The sequence below is a fragment of the Oreochromis niloticus genome, linkage group LG12, assembly GCF_001858045.2.
Source record: "Oreochromis niloticus isolate F11D_XX linkage group LG12, O_niloticus_UMD_NMBU, whole genome shotgun sequence".
NCBI lineage: Eukaryota > Metazoa > Chordata > Actinopteri > Cichliformes > Cichlidae > Oreochromis > Oreochromis niloticus.
This window is the reverse complement of record NC_031977.2, coordinates 18,867,315-18,882,737: the sequence shown is the minus strand read 5'-3', so window position 1 is coordinate 18,882,737 and position 15,423 is coordinate 18,867,315. Positions and strand designations below refer to the sequence as shown.

Genomic DNA, 15,423 nt, shown 5'->3' with positions numbered 1-15,423 from the left:
TGCTTCTTGTATCAAATATTCCTTACAAATATAACGCATGAGGAAAAACATAAACAGGGATTTAAAGGGATTTTTTCGCATGCTAGAAAATGGGTTTAAATTATAATCATGGTTAACACAAAGTTACAGTATGAAATACATTTGGACTGTGTTTTGATGTTGTATTTAAAGTCAAGTTTGCACTGGGGCGAGATTTGCAGGAGCCAGTCTACATGGTTAGGCTACAGATGTCTTGGAAGTCAAATGGGTTTGTTGAAAGCTTAAACAAGACAGCCGCCCGGGAGTGTGTTTTGTGATGTGTGTACCCTCGTATGTGGTTATGTAACATCCTCACTCTCCCTCTCTGCGTTCAGTATTAAAGTAGCCAGGCAGTTTATGCCGACAGCCGACAGTTTATGTGCTAAATGCCCATTGGTATGACAGCCTGCATCACTGCATCTTAAAAACTGTAAAGTTGCTTGCGTAAAGTAAATAGTAAATGTGCAGTAGCAGCTATGACAGGGTAATTAATCCCTGCATTCTGCGATTTCACCCCATTGCAAATTTTGACAAGTATTTCTGCCACACGGGGCAGCAAGCCTCGCGAAAGGAGCTGTGTTCGGTTGTTTTTGGTGCTGACACGACAACAGTCGAGGGTAACAGATGGGCTTTGGTGTATGCGTATGAGATCGTGTATGTGTGTTTCAGGGTGACCGGGACTAGACCGGCTGCAGTATGTGCTTGATTTAAATGTTAACTGAAGGAGTCTGAGCAGACGTCTCGCTGTCTGTCTGTCTGGAGAAGTTTGGGACACTGTCTTTTTTATTGTAGTTTGATTCTCTGAGAGGAGCAGACAGTTGTCCCTTCCTGGAAAAAAAACAAAAACAAGTGTTATCTGGTTATCTGGTCAAGAGTTCATGCAGTTTTGTTGGCTGTTTTCCTAAATTACTTTTGGCTGAGCCACTCGTGCTGCTTCACGCCTTTCTGGATTTACAGATGTATCTGTGTCAATGTGGCGGCACACGCACTGTCATCCGTGTCTTTATGTTATTTTTCTTTCTGTGTTTAAGATTGCTCGGTGTCTTTTCCTGTGGTGTTGTGTTGTACGGCACATACTCTACGTGGTTACGCATTTCTATATGAACATTCAGGGTAAGTACACTGCAGTTTTGTCCTGGTGCCACTTGCACAAGTGTGATATGAAGGAATCCCGACTCACTCCGGTGTGTAAGTTGCAGCTTTCCCACAGTGACGCACTCGATCCATCTGTGAGCCAAAAACCACCAACACCAGACCCACCTCCATCGCCATCATAGCAGTGTTGCCTACCACCCACCTCGTGTCGTGCTACATCTCGCTCATATCACTCATTGTAACCTGGCCTGTTTCCCACAAGGGAGTTCTTTCCTGGGGTTGGGGTGGGGTATGACAAGCAAGGTGGGATGGGATAGGGTGGGGCAGGGTGGGGTTGGTTTCCTCTTCCTCCTCTCGCTCCACCTAGTTTTCTCTCCGTGTCTCAATTTGATGTTCACCTGTTCCTCCTCCTGAATCTTTTGATCATTTCCTTGTCATTGTTTTCTGTCCGTGCTGCTTCTCCTCCTTTCTGTCTCTCCATCTCTGCTTCTCACTGCTGCGATTAACCGGGCTCTGTCTTTATGTCGTATGTCCTTTTAGGCCCACGCCGTGCATCGCTGGCTAATCGATCAGGACAGTAGTGTGAGCTCTGAGATGCCGGATGGCCAAGGAGTATGGCACTATGATGATGAAGTAAATATCTGCAACACGTATATCTGGCTTTTCCTCTTTCTTTATATCTATATTTATATATATTATGTATTTATGACCATGTTGTATCTGTCACTAAAGTTTGTGTCACTGTTGTTGCTCTGCTGTTGTTGTTGTTTTTTATCTTTATCTCTCTTGTTTCTTTTTGTGATGTGTTGCTTTATGGTACTGTAGTTCTGATTCCTTTGACTTTCTAGTGTTGCCGTTGTGATGTGAGCTGATTCAGTCAGGTGTCGTGGGATCAGGCTGGAGCTTTTTCTTTGTTCCTGTCTTTGCTTGACGTATCGTACTAACGTGCTGTTCCTAATTTATTTGATTTGGTTTGTTATTGTTTTTGCGTTCCTTCTTTTCAGTTAAACGTAATATATATAACCTTAGTGTGTATTTGTGTGGATATTAATCTGGATATCGTCTCTGTGATTTCTCTGAAATTAATGTTCTCAAGCAGCATATTACAAGGCAAGAGTCCACGGGGAAAATATAGCTTTGATGTACTTTTCAAATGCTTCATACGAGTTACAAATAGGTATGCGCTTCCTGCTATGAAAAAAAAAGTACTTTGCACAACAGTTCACAGTAGAGATAACAGACAACAGTCCAAGTATTTTTCCTGTGGGTTCTTCTGATTTCTAAAATATGCTTGTGTCATTCTGTGTTCGTGTTTAGGGTTAGTTTAAAGTTCGTGTGGGTGTGTGTGAGAGCGAGAGTGCGGGGATGTGCTTAGGTCGGGAGTTGATCTCTTTGTTCTGTGAGTTTGTGTGCATGCTTTTCCGTCCTTGCATGGCTTCGATCTGTGTATTAGTAGAAAGTCTGAATATCTGTCGTGTGATGTTCCTGTTCAGTGCTGTCGGTGTTGTGGTCTTGCCTGGTTGCCTGCGTTTGCCCGTGCCTTTGATGTGTCAGTGTTGTGTATTGTGTCTGTGCGTATTTTTATGTGTCACTATGTTTGTCATGTGCTGTTCCTGTGTTTTGTCTGTTTTTATCTGTTTAAACAGTCTGGGATAGGTTTGCCCAAGGTGTTATTGCACCACATCTAGTAGATGATCTTGAATCCGTTGTCACTTGTTGGAGGAGAGATCATCTAAGTGCAAATAAGGCTGCTGGGAAACTTGCTCCAGACGACTCTTGCCCCTGATGATTTCCCCTCAGATCCTAGCTCCCCCTTGCTCCCGTGCGAAATTCCTAAAGCTACTCTCCTTACCTCCATATTGCTCCCAAACACTTTGGAGCACTATTGGGTTACCCTTCACAGAAACCCAGTTAAACTTTTCTCATCTTACACTGTTAAGTACGTAAACCATTTGGAAGTGCAGCGACTTAAGAACGAATATATTTAAAAAACAAGGTGAGCTGAGCACATTGAACACCGTCAACAAAACACACCATCATGAAAAACAGCCCAACATACAACAATATGGAGTCCTTCCCTTGGTCATGCTCTTGAATGCGTGTGCACTGGCCAGTTGTATTTTTCCTTTATTGTTTTGAATGTTCTTTTATATTTTGTTTGAATGTGTTAAAGCTGATATTTTATTTATTTATTTCTCTCTGTCACAGCTAGAAATATATTGTTAGGTTTGTAGTCATTGTCCATATAGAGCCAGTGTTGCGTTTATCTGGTTATAAATATTACCACTTTGGGAAAACCCTGATGGCTTACTTAAACATAATATTCATCAAGTGGATTGTACAATAAAGAGTTCCTATGTCCTTTTGGGAAGGGTTATTGTTATTGCTGGCTCTAAGCATTAACGTTTAAGCACCTGTTACATGAGTAAAAGTCCTCTCATGTGCCCTTAACTATTGCAGCAGAGGAAAGCAGTAGTGACATAAACCAAACTCCTCCAAAAAGATGTCTGCTTCCCACTTATCAGTCTCTAACACTGTAGATCTAAAAAATAAACAAACATACAAATAAACATCCAAAATAATAATAAAATTTCACTAGCCAAAAGTGGAGCACTCATGTGCAATTAAAGACATAGCAAGCAATAAATCTGGCCAGGTAATTGCATCAAAAGGCACTAAAAGACACCAAAACCATCAAAAGGTCCAGTTCAGTCATTCCATAGTTAGTTAGTGAAGAAGCCTATCAGAGGCCTCACGGCTTCAGTCATCTTTGCTAGCATCTGCGTGTTTGTCAGAACTGCCTCTCATCTATTATTGCACACTTTAAGAACGAATTTTAACCCTGTAAAAAAAGGCCAAACTATAAACATATTTCTGCTGTTATGTTGGGCCTTTTAACATCGGTCTGAGTCACATTTGGAGGACATTTGAAGAACCGTCTTAAACATAAATGCAAAGAAGAGAAATCAGAATTCACTTTGGAGCTATAAAAGCAAAACTCACAGCTACAGTAGGTTAACTTAGAAGTTTGCATTTAAACTAATCATGTTTTTGCAAAGCTTTGCTGGTGTGTAGAAAAATAATTCTTGCCACTGAGCAACCAGCCAATCAAATGTAAAGACTTTTACATTCTGGGTGAACCAGAATAACTACTTCTTTTATGCAAATACTTCACAATTAGCAGTGAACTGGACGTGTGTCATATATTAAAATCATAGTAACTTTTTTTATGACCTGGTCGGACCTACTTTTACCACACGTTTAATCAGTAGAACCAAAGCTACAAAAATGAATGAACCTACACTGTATATTGCTGCAAGCTCACTCCAGCTAGTTTTGTTCACAGCTGTCACCCCAAATAAGTCCAAAAGCATTAAGCAGCATCATGCAGATTGGCCAGTCGGCAGCTTGGTGATATAAAACTCAGACAGGTCCCACAAACCATGACTCTTACCCTGAGCTGATGTAATTTACACAAAAATCCAGCCCTTCATCCAATGCTCCACCCTACCCTGCCCCCTCCTGTACACAGATTTGTGAGATGTCAAAGGTCTGTGTAAAGCCCCAACCCTTGTGCCACCATTGATAGTAACTAGGGCCGGGCTGGAGAATATCCCTTATCATCCCACAGCTCTAATTACCCCTCAGTGAGTCCTTGGAGACAGATGCTCAGGGAGCCAAGCCCCATTCGTCACAGTACGGCTGCATTGTAGATTTAATATGAAATAAAGCAAACTGTCACACTCTGCTCTGTCACATAAATTCTCCTCCGTCTCAGTTTCTTTTTTCCAGCTGCTCCCCGGCCCACTGTAGATGTAGACTACATTAGGAAGCCCATTCATATCCAGCCACAAGCAGTTGGCTGTAATTTGTTTCGGCTAGGGGGGCAGAGTGTAATTTACATGTGAAAGGCCATGGCGCATTCAAATATTGTAACTCTGGTTTTTGTCCCAGGGTTACTGATACCAGCTTCACAGAATTCAGATTAAAGGTTTACTGCTATTGTGCCAGACTGCAGAAGTCGTGTAATGTCTCAGTTGGCCTCAGCCCAACGTTAAAGAGGAGACAGGAGAGCAGGACTCTCCTCGTCTTGCTGACCCATTAGGAACTGATCATTTCTGGCTTTTTGCTATAGTGAGATCCCTCAAGGGAACAATCTGGCCTGCAAAGAATACTTTCAGTGGAGCCATACTAAGCTAGGTAACTACTGAATATGTATGTCCCTCATCCAATCTTTTATAAATCAAAAGGTTGTTTCCATTCTACATAAGTATAAATATACATTTCTGACAGGATAACCTTAAGGCTGAACTTTTAAAGATTTAATGAAGCCAGGACCAGATGTCTCTTTCTGCTCACACGTTTTTTAAAACTTTTTTTTAGCTTAACCCCACAATATTACACTTCTCTGTTTATGGGATTATTTGCCTTCAAATGATGACTTCCATAACTCAATTACCTTTACCCACTACTTCTTATTAATATTTTTTTTACGTTGGTTGGCCTTTCCAACTGCACTATTTGTTTTTGTTTGTGTCCATTAAAACCCAAAGGCAACTTAGATATCATCATCACTATTTGTATGTATCCTTACCTGACAAAAATACAGTGAGAGAGAGAGAATGTGAGCAACAATTAATGTGCATGCATGCGTGCATGTGCATGTGTTTAAGATGAATGCGCAGAGTGCATGGTTAAAGGTGGAAGTATACTCCAAAAAGAAAATGCCCACTGAAAGCCCTCCGCGATCAACAGTTTGTTAGATACTTTACGTTTTTTTACACAGGAGGTGTAATGGTGGGCACAGCTTCCCCGTCCTCAACATGTACCCATATTCTTACTTCCACTTAAAGACTGAAATAAAAAGTGAAAAAGTGAAATACGTATATATATATTAACAATGGCCAGGACACATCTCCTCAGCGTTTCACAGACAGAATCTCCCTGTTTGACATTTTCATGTGAACCCCGTTAATGTTCAGCGCAGACCAGGGGAGGAAATCCAGTCTCTCTGCTCTCTGCACCAGTGATATTCAGTCATTTTCATATGGTTTCATTTGAATTTACAAACAGGTAAAACAGGCTATAGCTTTACCTCAACAGCTTTTAATCACAAGGAAGTAAATAAGATGCTCAAACAAATTCAGACACTCTAAGTGCATTTTGTTATGCAGCATTTTATTTTCATTCATTCATCACCATAAAAATATCTTAATAAACACAGTAGATTGTGTCACTGAATCAGTTCCTGTTAGTCTCTTCCTGTATTTTAGTTTAGGCCAACTCTACCAGAAGTTCAAATTAAAGAGCAAAAAAAAGTGATTTGGCTTACAGATATCTGGTTTAAGTTTCAGAATAAAGTTGTGTATAAGTGCAAGACATGAACAGCCTGTCAGATGGTTTGTAATCAGTTTGTGTTTCTGATTTCTGACTAATTTCTGATGTTTATGGCCACCTCAACCTGGTTCTTCAGAAAAGATGCCAAAAGGAGCTTGATGGAAATTTGTGTCTACCTTGGGCCCCTAATGGTTTGGACAGAGTTGCATATCTGCCACATTTGATTGTACATCCAGGTTAAAATGTACTCACCCTACTTTAATTACCAGCATCTCCCAACACCCTCAACTGTTGCAAGAAAATATATAAACATCTAAACTTCCCTACAAACATTGTTTGATGATACGTTGCACGACATTGTTCAGTTTGAGTATACCGCTGCCTGAATTGTATGCTTGCATTATGGAAGGTGGCTGTGAGCTACATACACCCCTCAGCCACAACATTAAAGCTACTGACAGGAGAAAGGAGTATCAATACTTCAGTTTCGGAAAAATGTGTCTCCTTTTGCTTTTATGCAGATCTTACTTAAATATATGCCACCAACTATCCACTTGTACCAAGCAGAGCCCGTATGGCAATGGCAGCAGCATTTCCCAGCAGAACGCTGACCTCTGCCACAGCCTAAAAATGAACATGAATTAAGTTAGGACCGAGGACCCCAAGTATTAACCTAGCTTCAAGCTTCCAAGATCCTAATCCAACTAATTATCCCCAGGAACGTCAGAACAAGCCCAATACAAAAAGGCCACAACCCATAGCCCACAGGATCCAAATGATCAGCTGCCAACATCCCAGTGCCTGGCACAGCAGACACCCCAGAGGTCCTGTGGACCCGTTTTGGCAGTATGATGGGGGCTGACACAATATTAGGCAGGTGGTTTTAATGTTGTGGTTGATTGGGGTATGTGTGTGTGCTGAATGAAAAGGGTGTGTGTTATGCACCTGCATGTAATGCACTGTGGGTGAAAGTGTGTGTACTGTGTGTGTGTGTGTGTGTGTGTGTGGTGTTAATTAATGCAGGTATTTCTGTGAGTGTGTGAGTGTTTGGATCTGTAGATGTAAGGCAGCGCTAAAGTTGTTGAGTAGAGGCAGCCGAGTGATTGACTCCAGCTTTAAAAGACTTCTTTGGACTCCACTTGCACTGATTGATAAGAGCGTCTCCCTTAATTGCAACATCTGTCCCCTGAGGCAAGATATTAAATGCTGAAGTGGAAAACGACATGATACACACATCAAATATGTATTCATTTTTTAATCAAGAGCAGCCTGTTCACTGCTGTTGGCAGTCGCTCCACCAGTTTAGTGTCAATAACATAATGACAGGAAGTTTATGCATATAGAGTTGTGGGTGTCTGACTCAGCAAAGCAATGCAGATTATGCTGTCATACTGTCAACAAGACTGTGCAACAAATGAAGATGTTGTGCACAAGTCCACTGCAGCACAGACTCACTGACGCTCCCAAGGCGTGTTTATTTATCACCGGACCCCTTTGTTTCCGCTTTGTTGCGCACCTCTTGCTCTTTCCACCCATCTCCTCTTTCATCTTTGGATTCTTTGCTGCTTCCTCTCTCTGGGGTGAGGAATGGGACTGATGGTGCAAGGCAAACCGAAAACGAATGTTTGGAAATGTCACTGTCCCTGTACAAATGTTAATGACATGCTACAAGACCTAGACCGGTTTAAAACATACCCCAGAGCAGAAAGACACAGGCAGTCACTGTGTGTCTCCATTTGCATATAATCCTGTTTAAAGTGTATTAATAAATCATTTAGCAATTCTACTTTTTTCAGTCATACATTAACTGAACTCATTTTGCTGAAATTGGTCCTTTTGTTATGTACTTAATAATGTTAATGATGATATTGTCATGATGAAATACTGATACGTTGTAAGTAATCATCAGTAAGCATCAGTAACCATCTGACATGCCAGGAAATTAAATGGAAAACAGAAGAAGATAATGCAGTAACAATCTAGCTAGGTAGCTGTCACAACAGTGTAGTAACTATGCAGTTACCACATAAACAATATACAAAGTTTGTTAAAGATAAATTTCTGAAAAGTAACCTACTGACTTGAACTTGAACGGTATTTATATCTTTGTATGAGTTAGCTGATTAGTAACAAGAAATTGCCCTCTTATTATTGTTTTTATTATTTTAAAAAATGGCTTTAGTTTAGTTTGCCTACATAAAAGAAAAACGAAACTCTTATTGACACATTGTAACCTTCATCAAGAAAGCTCTAAAATGATTAGACATTAAAGACAGAAGCTAAGTAACAATAAAATGTTATGCAGTGTTTTACTTCTTGCTCTGCTTCTCTTTCTCTTAGGAACAATGGAGTTTATATACTTCAGGGTCTTACAGTCTTATTGCATTATGCCCAACTTAAATTGAGTTAAATCAGCATTGGCAGGTGAACTCGTCGTCCTGGTGGGGTTTGTATCTTGTAGTTTCAGGACAGTACATTAGTTCTGAATAGAGTCTAAAAACTCAGGCTGCTTCACCTCCATGTCTATTAATCAGACTGATTGAATTATGGTCTGGCTGCTCGGATTCTGTCTGAGGCTGACTCAAACCCAGTAGTGAGTGATGGTCAAGATGCTTTATTTTCTCAGCAAGAGCTCAGGCACTGCGTACATACAAAACAAGAGAGCGAGACATGGAGAGTTGTGAAGACATGTTCTCTCCACAATGATTCTCTTTCTCTCGCCTCGTGCACATCCTCCCTCTGTATTTCCCCGACTCTACTTGTCCACTTATGAAGATTAATAGGAGCCCGGTCCTGTGCTGACATATTGCAGCTGTCATTCTTCTCTATTGCTTTCATCTTTTCTGCTATCCTTCCTCGAGTACTTCTAACTTCCTGTTTTTTGTCTTCCACAGGTCAGTCTGGCTTTGTCACATTGAGGTGCATGTGCGTTTGTTCAGGTGACCGTACGCCTGACTATGTATGTATATAAGCGTGAGCTACATATGCTGAATTAAATAGCTCTTTTCTCAGTTCAGAAGCCAGGTAAACTTAATGTGTGGAGGTGCTGAAGTACAGGATAAGCCACTGAATGTGTGTGTTTTGTGTGTGTACTTGTGGGTGTGTGTGAGAGAGAGAGAGACTGTAAGGTTTTTGCCAAGGCTGCAGTATCAGCCCAACCCATCCCATCCCTGATTTGAAGCTGCTACTGGCAAAGCTGCAGAGCATTGTGCTGCCACTAGAGGGGCATTACAGCATTCTGAAGCAGTGCAACCTTACATAGAAATAGCATTACGTTGGAATTCAAAGAGAATATGGTATAGAGTTTTTCATTATGACTGATAATGCACTTGTTTTCTGCTTTGAAAATGTTGCCCTTCAGAGAATGCATTTTGTTATTTTTACTTGAGGGATTTTATTTTCTTCTTTTCCAAATGAATCCTCTCCGGTTTCCACCACTATAGTTCCTACTGCTATTGCTACTTCATATATTTGATTCTAAAATGCTAACTTTAGGTCTGTGGTGTGATTTAGTGAGTATAGGTATAGACAACAGTGTGACAGGTGATTTTCTTTTTTCCTTACAGTTTTTTTTTTCTCTCTGATCACTGTTCTCTGAAGCATCAGGACGCGGGCAATAAACCACCACAAGCACCACACGTGGACAGTCGCAACCCTTTATCCTGCAAACAAGAGGAGCGTGACACAGGGTGCAGAGGGCATGTCTGTCGCCAACTTAAATCAACCCTGTTACAAAACAGCAGTGTGGCCTGAGCTCGATAATGACCTGAAATCACTCTCAGTTAGATCTCTGCCTCTATAAGAGAATAAATAAGAATACATCTTTGTGCAAGGGTCTAAGAGTTACAGCCTAGATACTCATGATGCTCTGAGTTGGACGCTTGGATAGTGAGATCGGGACTAAATGATCGGTAACACAGCTTTAAAAACTCTCAGCTGCATTAGAAATAAAGCACAACAATGCTTTACATATATAGAATATTTCATGCGTTATGAGATTTTAAAGGTTGAGGAATAAGGAAATCCTAGAAAATGACAGCGTAGAGGACATAGAGATCAAATTGTTTGGAAATCACCTATATTGGATGGACTATGTTTGCCGCATGGATGACGACTGGCCAATCAAACCCTGATAAATGGGCAGCTGGCTGAAGGGACAAGAAAAGTTGGTCGGCCACTAGTTCGCTGTGAGGCCACCTGCAAGAGTGCTCCTAATTGCAGGGACGCTATCAAAGATTTAAGCTGTATGGTTAGTAATCAGAACAAGTGAAGAGCTCTGACCCACAACATCTGTCACATAATTGACTTAAAAAGGAAGGAAAGTCTTGCAGGAAAGCCTGCAAAGCACCATAATCAAAAATCCTACTATAATGCCTCATATACTATTGACTGCTTGATTGTCTTACTGTGTTGTGCCCAACCAAACTTTGTAACAGTAGGAGTAACAATGACACTTTTAAGCTGACTGCACCTGCTGAGAAAAACTCAGGTGGGTTTCATCACTCACTTAATTCTGCCACACCTTTGAAAAAAAAAAGTCTTATCAACAAGGATCTGAGAGGTTATCATTCTTATCCTCAGATGATTTGCGTTACTCTCTGCTGGCTTGGCAAGAGTACGCTGATGTTAGAGTTGCAGTCCCTTTTCTTGGAGAAGCATGGGATAATTTGTCATGTCTTCATGGGCATTAGTACTCGTTGTCCACTGCCTCAACATTCTTTTTCGGTGGAGCTCTCGTCACTGTCCAAACGCAATTCTGTGGACAGCACAGACGTCCCACGTGATGTTTTTGCCCAGGTCACGGTCCAGTGGTACTGAGTAGTGTATAGCCTCCTTTCTGCCATACCCCCTCCTTCATCTCTCCTACTAGCATTTATCTCTCTGCATGGTTTTGGCAGCGATGTGCTTTTCCCAGCATTTAGCCAGGAGAGGGAGAGAGGAGGGGAGAGGCAGAGAAAAGGAGGTCCTTTCAAGCGAGGAATGACGGACGCTTTATTAAAAGAGGCAGGGCCTTTTGAGAGCCTGGCCCCTCCGTGCTCCCCCCCACCCCTCCACCCCATGTGTCTGGCCCCATTGTCACTGGGCGGTGGCAGCAACCCCCCACCGGGCGCTTTGTCACTGTAAGTCACCTCGCAGACTGAAACGGACCCACTCCGAAAAAACACACCCATTCGCCACAGTAACTCTGCGCTATTCTGGTATTCTGCCTGGTCTGTGAAAAAAATTGATTGTCTGGCTGTCACAAAACATACAGGAGACACAGCGATGGGCGTGACATGCAGGCAAGCAGGGACAGGAGAAAGGAGGGATAAAGTTGGGGTGACACAGAGTGCCGGGGTGCAACAAATGCGAAAGGTGGAGGGGACAGAAGAGGTGGACAGCAGAGCAGAGTGTGATGGAAGACAGAAAAAGGGCACGAAACGGGTGGGGTACATGAGAAAAGTAAGGATAGTTCAAAATATGAGTGGAAATGGAGACGAGAAGGAACACGGATGGAGGCAGGAAATCCACGGGCAGAGTGTGGGGGTGCCCATTTGTTTTCGGCTGCGTGTGAAATGTGTGTCCTTAGATACAGGCAGCATTCCTCCAGAGATAAACCCCTGGGCCCCCCATCCCCTCAACCCCCACCCTACCCAATCTCTCCACCCACCATGCTTACTCAAGTGTGCGTGTCTGGGCGTGTGTATATGTGTGTGTGTGTGTGTGTGTGTGTGAGTGGTTTTCGTGTTTACGTTGGATGGGGGTCTACGTGCCCTGTAGCAGCAGCACTTGCAGGGGGCAACAGAAAAGACAGCTGTGTGTTTGAGAGAAACAGAAAACGTAAGAAAGAGAGAGTGGAGGGCCAACAGGCATGCCAGTCAAGAGCGTCACTTTTGGAGTGAGTACACGGACTCTGCTGTTCTCTGTCTCACCTTCTTCTTCTGCACTCGTACTGTATCTCTTGTCCTGTAACTCTTCCTGTCTCTTCATATGACTTGTCTCCAACTGTATGTCTCTCTAATACTCATTCTGCTGTGTGTTTTTTTAATAGCGTTTTACTCTACTGTAAAATCATTGCATTTTTTCAGCTGTAATGCACCTGCCAGCATTCCCTGTCTTAACCCTTCTACATCACACTGTGATGGTCCAGTACCTTTTTCTCGCTGGCTTTGCTCCCTGTTTTAAATCCTTTTCTTTTATATTTCCTTCATCTCACACATGAATATTGATGTATTGGTATTTGTTTCAGCTCATTTTATTCAGCACACGGCTCTTTCTGTTGGCTGTCTGTTTGCAAAGTGCCATTCTTATTCTCAGTCTGTCCACATTAACTGTTTGGAAGCGTTGTCTTCAGCGCTGCTTTCACTGCCTCTTCTTTTCAGTCCTGAACAGGGCCTTGTTTTTAAGAAGAGAAAAAGTAACACAAGTCCTGGAGGAGTAAACATTGATTCTGCTTAGTGAGAATCTGATCTGTTCTTTATGGACTACACACCAGCTTCATGCGGTTTTAATCAAACATCTATAGAGGTGATTGAGTGCTAGAAAAACAGCCTATTTAGACATGGGAGTGAGTTTGGTTGCTTGGGAGTATCTTTGAGAATCGTCATGCATGTGCACCCAAGATTAGTGTAAGTGCGTATACGTGTGGGTGTGTATCATGTTCTGTTTTCATCCTTAATCTTGTTTTTGACTTAATTTGTTTGTTTGATGTTCAGATTGTACCAGGATTAGCTGCGGTAAGTAAACCAGAGGTCGGTAAAACTGATTAGAGGGTCAGTTAATGAGAGCGTTAAGTGTGGCTTTCATGTGCTCACCCAGTGCAGGTAATGGAAACACAGGGCACAGACTCACAAAGCCTTACTACTTGAGTTTGTGCGCTTATTTTGTGTTTCCTGGAGTTTATCTGGGGTAAAAGTAGAAGTGATTGTATGAGTTTACTCTTGACGATGCAGCTAATCTATGTGTAGTTTATTGGCGTGAGGATGAACTACAGATATAGTCACCATGCAGTCAGTGAAGTTTAAACTTCTCAGAACCATCCACTGTCTGAAGGTTTTTTTTCGCATCTATTAGTGTCTGCACAATTATACCTTCCTTAGTGAATTACTAAAAAGAAAAAGTAACTAATAAAGGGTAAATATATAAAGTAAAGTTGGGCTTTTATCCTCTCTGAGATCCAAGTCTTCATCAATGATGAAGAGAAACCCTGATCTGAATATGAAATTTATGGCAATAAAGGAGCAAACATAGATGAATTTTAATTGACGTGTTTTAGTTAGAAAACTGTTTGATTATATTCCAAAAGTCACTTTATTTTTCTTTATAATATAATATAATATAATATAATATAATATAATATAATATAATATAATATAATATAATATTAGGGGTGAGGCTATGTTTACTTACAAGGTTGATATTTTACTTAGCTAAAATTACTCTATACTTTTAAAAATGGATTATGAAGAAGACCCCTTTCTTGCTATCTCTAACTGCTACTAGGCAGCATTTTAATGCTGCAGCTGGTTAAGATGTTAAAAACTTGTGGTTTTGCGCATCAGTAGTTTAATTTATGAGAAAAACATGAAGTCCATATAAAATGAATGTATATTTTATAGGTAAATTCAGGAAAAAGGCAGTAGTTACTATTACAGTCATATAAATGTGGTCAAGAGAGAATGTTTCCAGTTAAAAAAAATTTGGAGTTGAAATGTAAATGTAATGGAAAAAGTGTAAAAGCCCAGCAAAAAAACAAACAAAAAAAACCCTACAACATGAGGCTTACTGGGTTTCTGTAGCTATTGATTAAGCTGCAATACTGAAGCAATACTCAATGTACAACAAAGATTTATACAAAGTCAGTTCTATAGTGGTAGATTTAAAAAAAAAATTAAAGTAGACTTCAGATCATCCAATATCATTAAATACCTAGAATGAAGTTGCTTATATATATATATATATATATATATATATATATATGTATATATATATATATATATATATATATATATATGTGTGTGTGTGTGTGTGTGTATGTGAGTGTGTGTTTACAATCAGTTGCAAAACCTATTGTCATCCTATGGCTTTCACTCCCTTTGTCCTCTGTCAAAAACATCACAATAACCATGGCAATAATAACCATGACAATCTCATCTACAAATGCAGAGGCTTCAGCAGGCCCAAATATAAAGAGACAATCATCGAGTTTGGCAGGGACAAACAGTGGGCTGTGGAGTGGGAGGGGGGGCTCGGAGTGTGAGAAAGTAAATAGTAAAAATGGGACAATGCGCTTTGTCACATACAAGGAATATCCGCAGAGAGACAAATGATTGGACAGGGGGGCACATTTACATGCAGACAGACAGAGCTGAGTTGGGGAATGTAACAGCTTCATCCCAGTTGTGCCCCTCTCATTCGTTTCCTGTTAATGTGTCCAGAACCCAGCAGTCCTGAGGGTCTCCGTCTGACAGACTCTGCACTTGCTACATCTCTTCAGACAGAAACAACCTGCTGCCTGCTCAAGCACTCCAGGCAGCCTGAGATCTAAAGGCAAAGAGGGAGAGCACAGAAAAAGGGACAGAGAGGAAAAAAATTGATTTTCTGAGCAAATGCAAGTCAGCAGAAAATAGTGTTGAAATAGCTGTTTAAGCATTTTGCTTTGAATTTCCATATCCGTTTTTCAGTGTCCCCCTACAATGTACAGAAACTCCCAGATTCCAGTGTTTTTCCAAACACATCAAGACACTGAGTTTAGGAAGGGAAAAACACTAGACATCATCTAGAGTTTGGTGTGCTTACACAGTTCACGTTGTTTAAAGTTCAGGAAATTATTATTGCAAGTAAAGCAGTACTTGTGACACACTGAACATACGCAGGCACCTTATTTTCACCTTTCTGCTGGTAGCACAAATAGCTGTGGTGGCACTTAAAATATTTATGATTTGCACCTGGTGCTGTGTCTGCAGATTCATACTGTGCTGTTTGCATACCTGT

The 15,423-nt window shown here is 41.1% G+C and overlaps 1 protein-coding gene across 1 annotated transcript in view; it reads left to right on the top strand.

Moving 5' to 3' along the window:
• Positions 1-12,108: 12,108 nt before the first annotated feature.
• Positions 12,109-15,423, top strand: part of ank1a (ankyrin 1, erythrocytic a) — a 43,692-nt gene continuing 40,377 nt past the window's right edge. The window contains 1 exon segment of the mRNA XM_013275355.3: positions 12,109-12,328. Within this exon segment, the coding sequence (XP_013130809.2) occupies positions 12,302-12,328 (27 nt within the window). The 5' untranslated portion in view covers positions 12,109-12,301.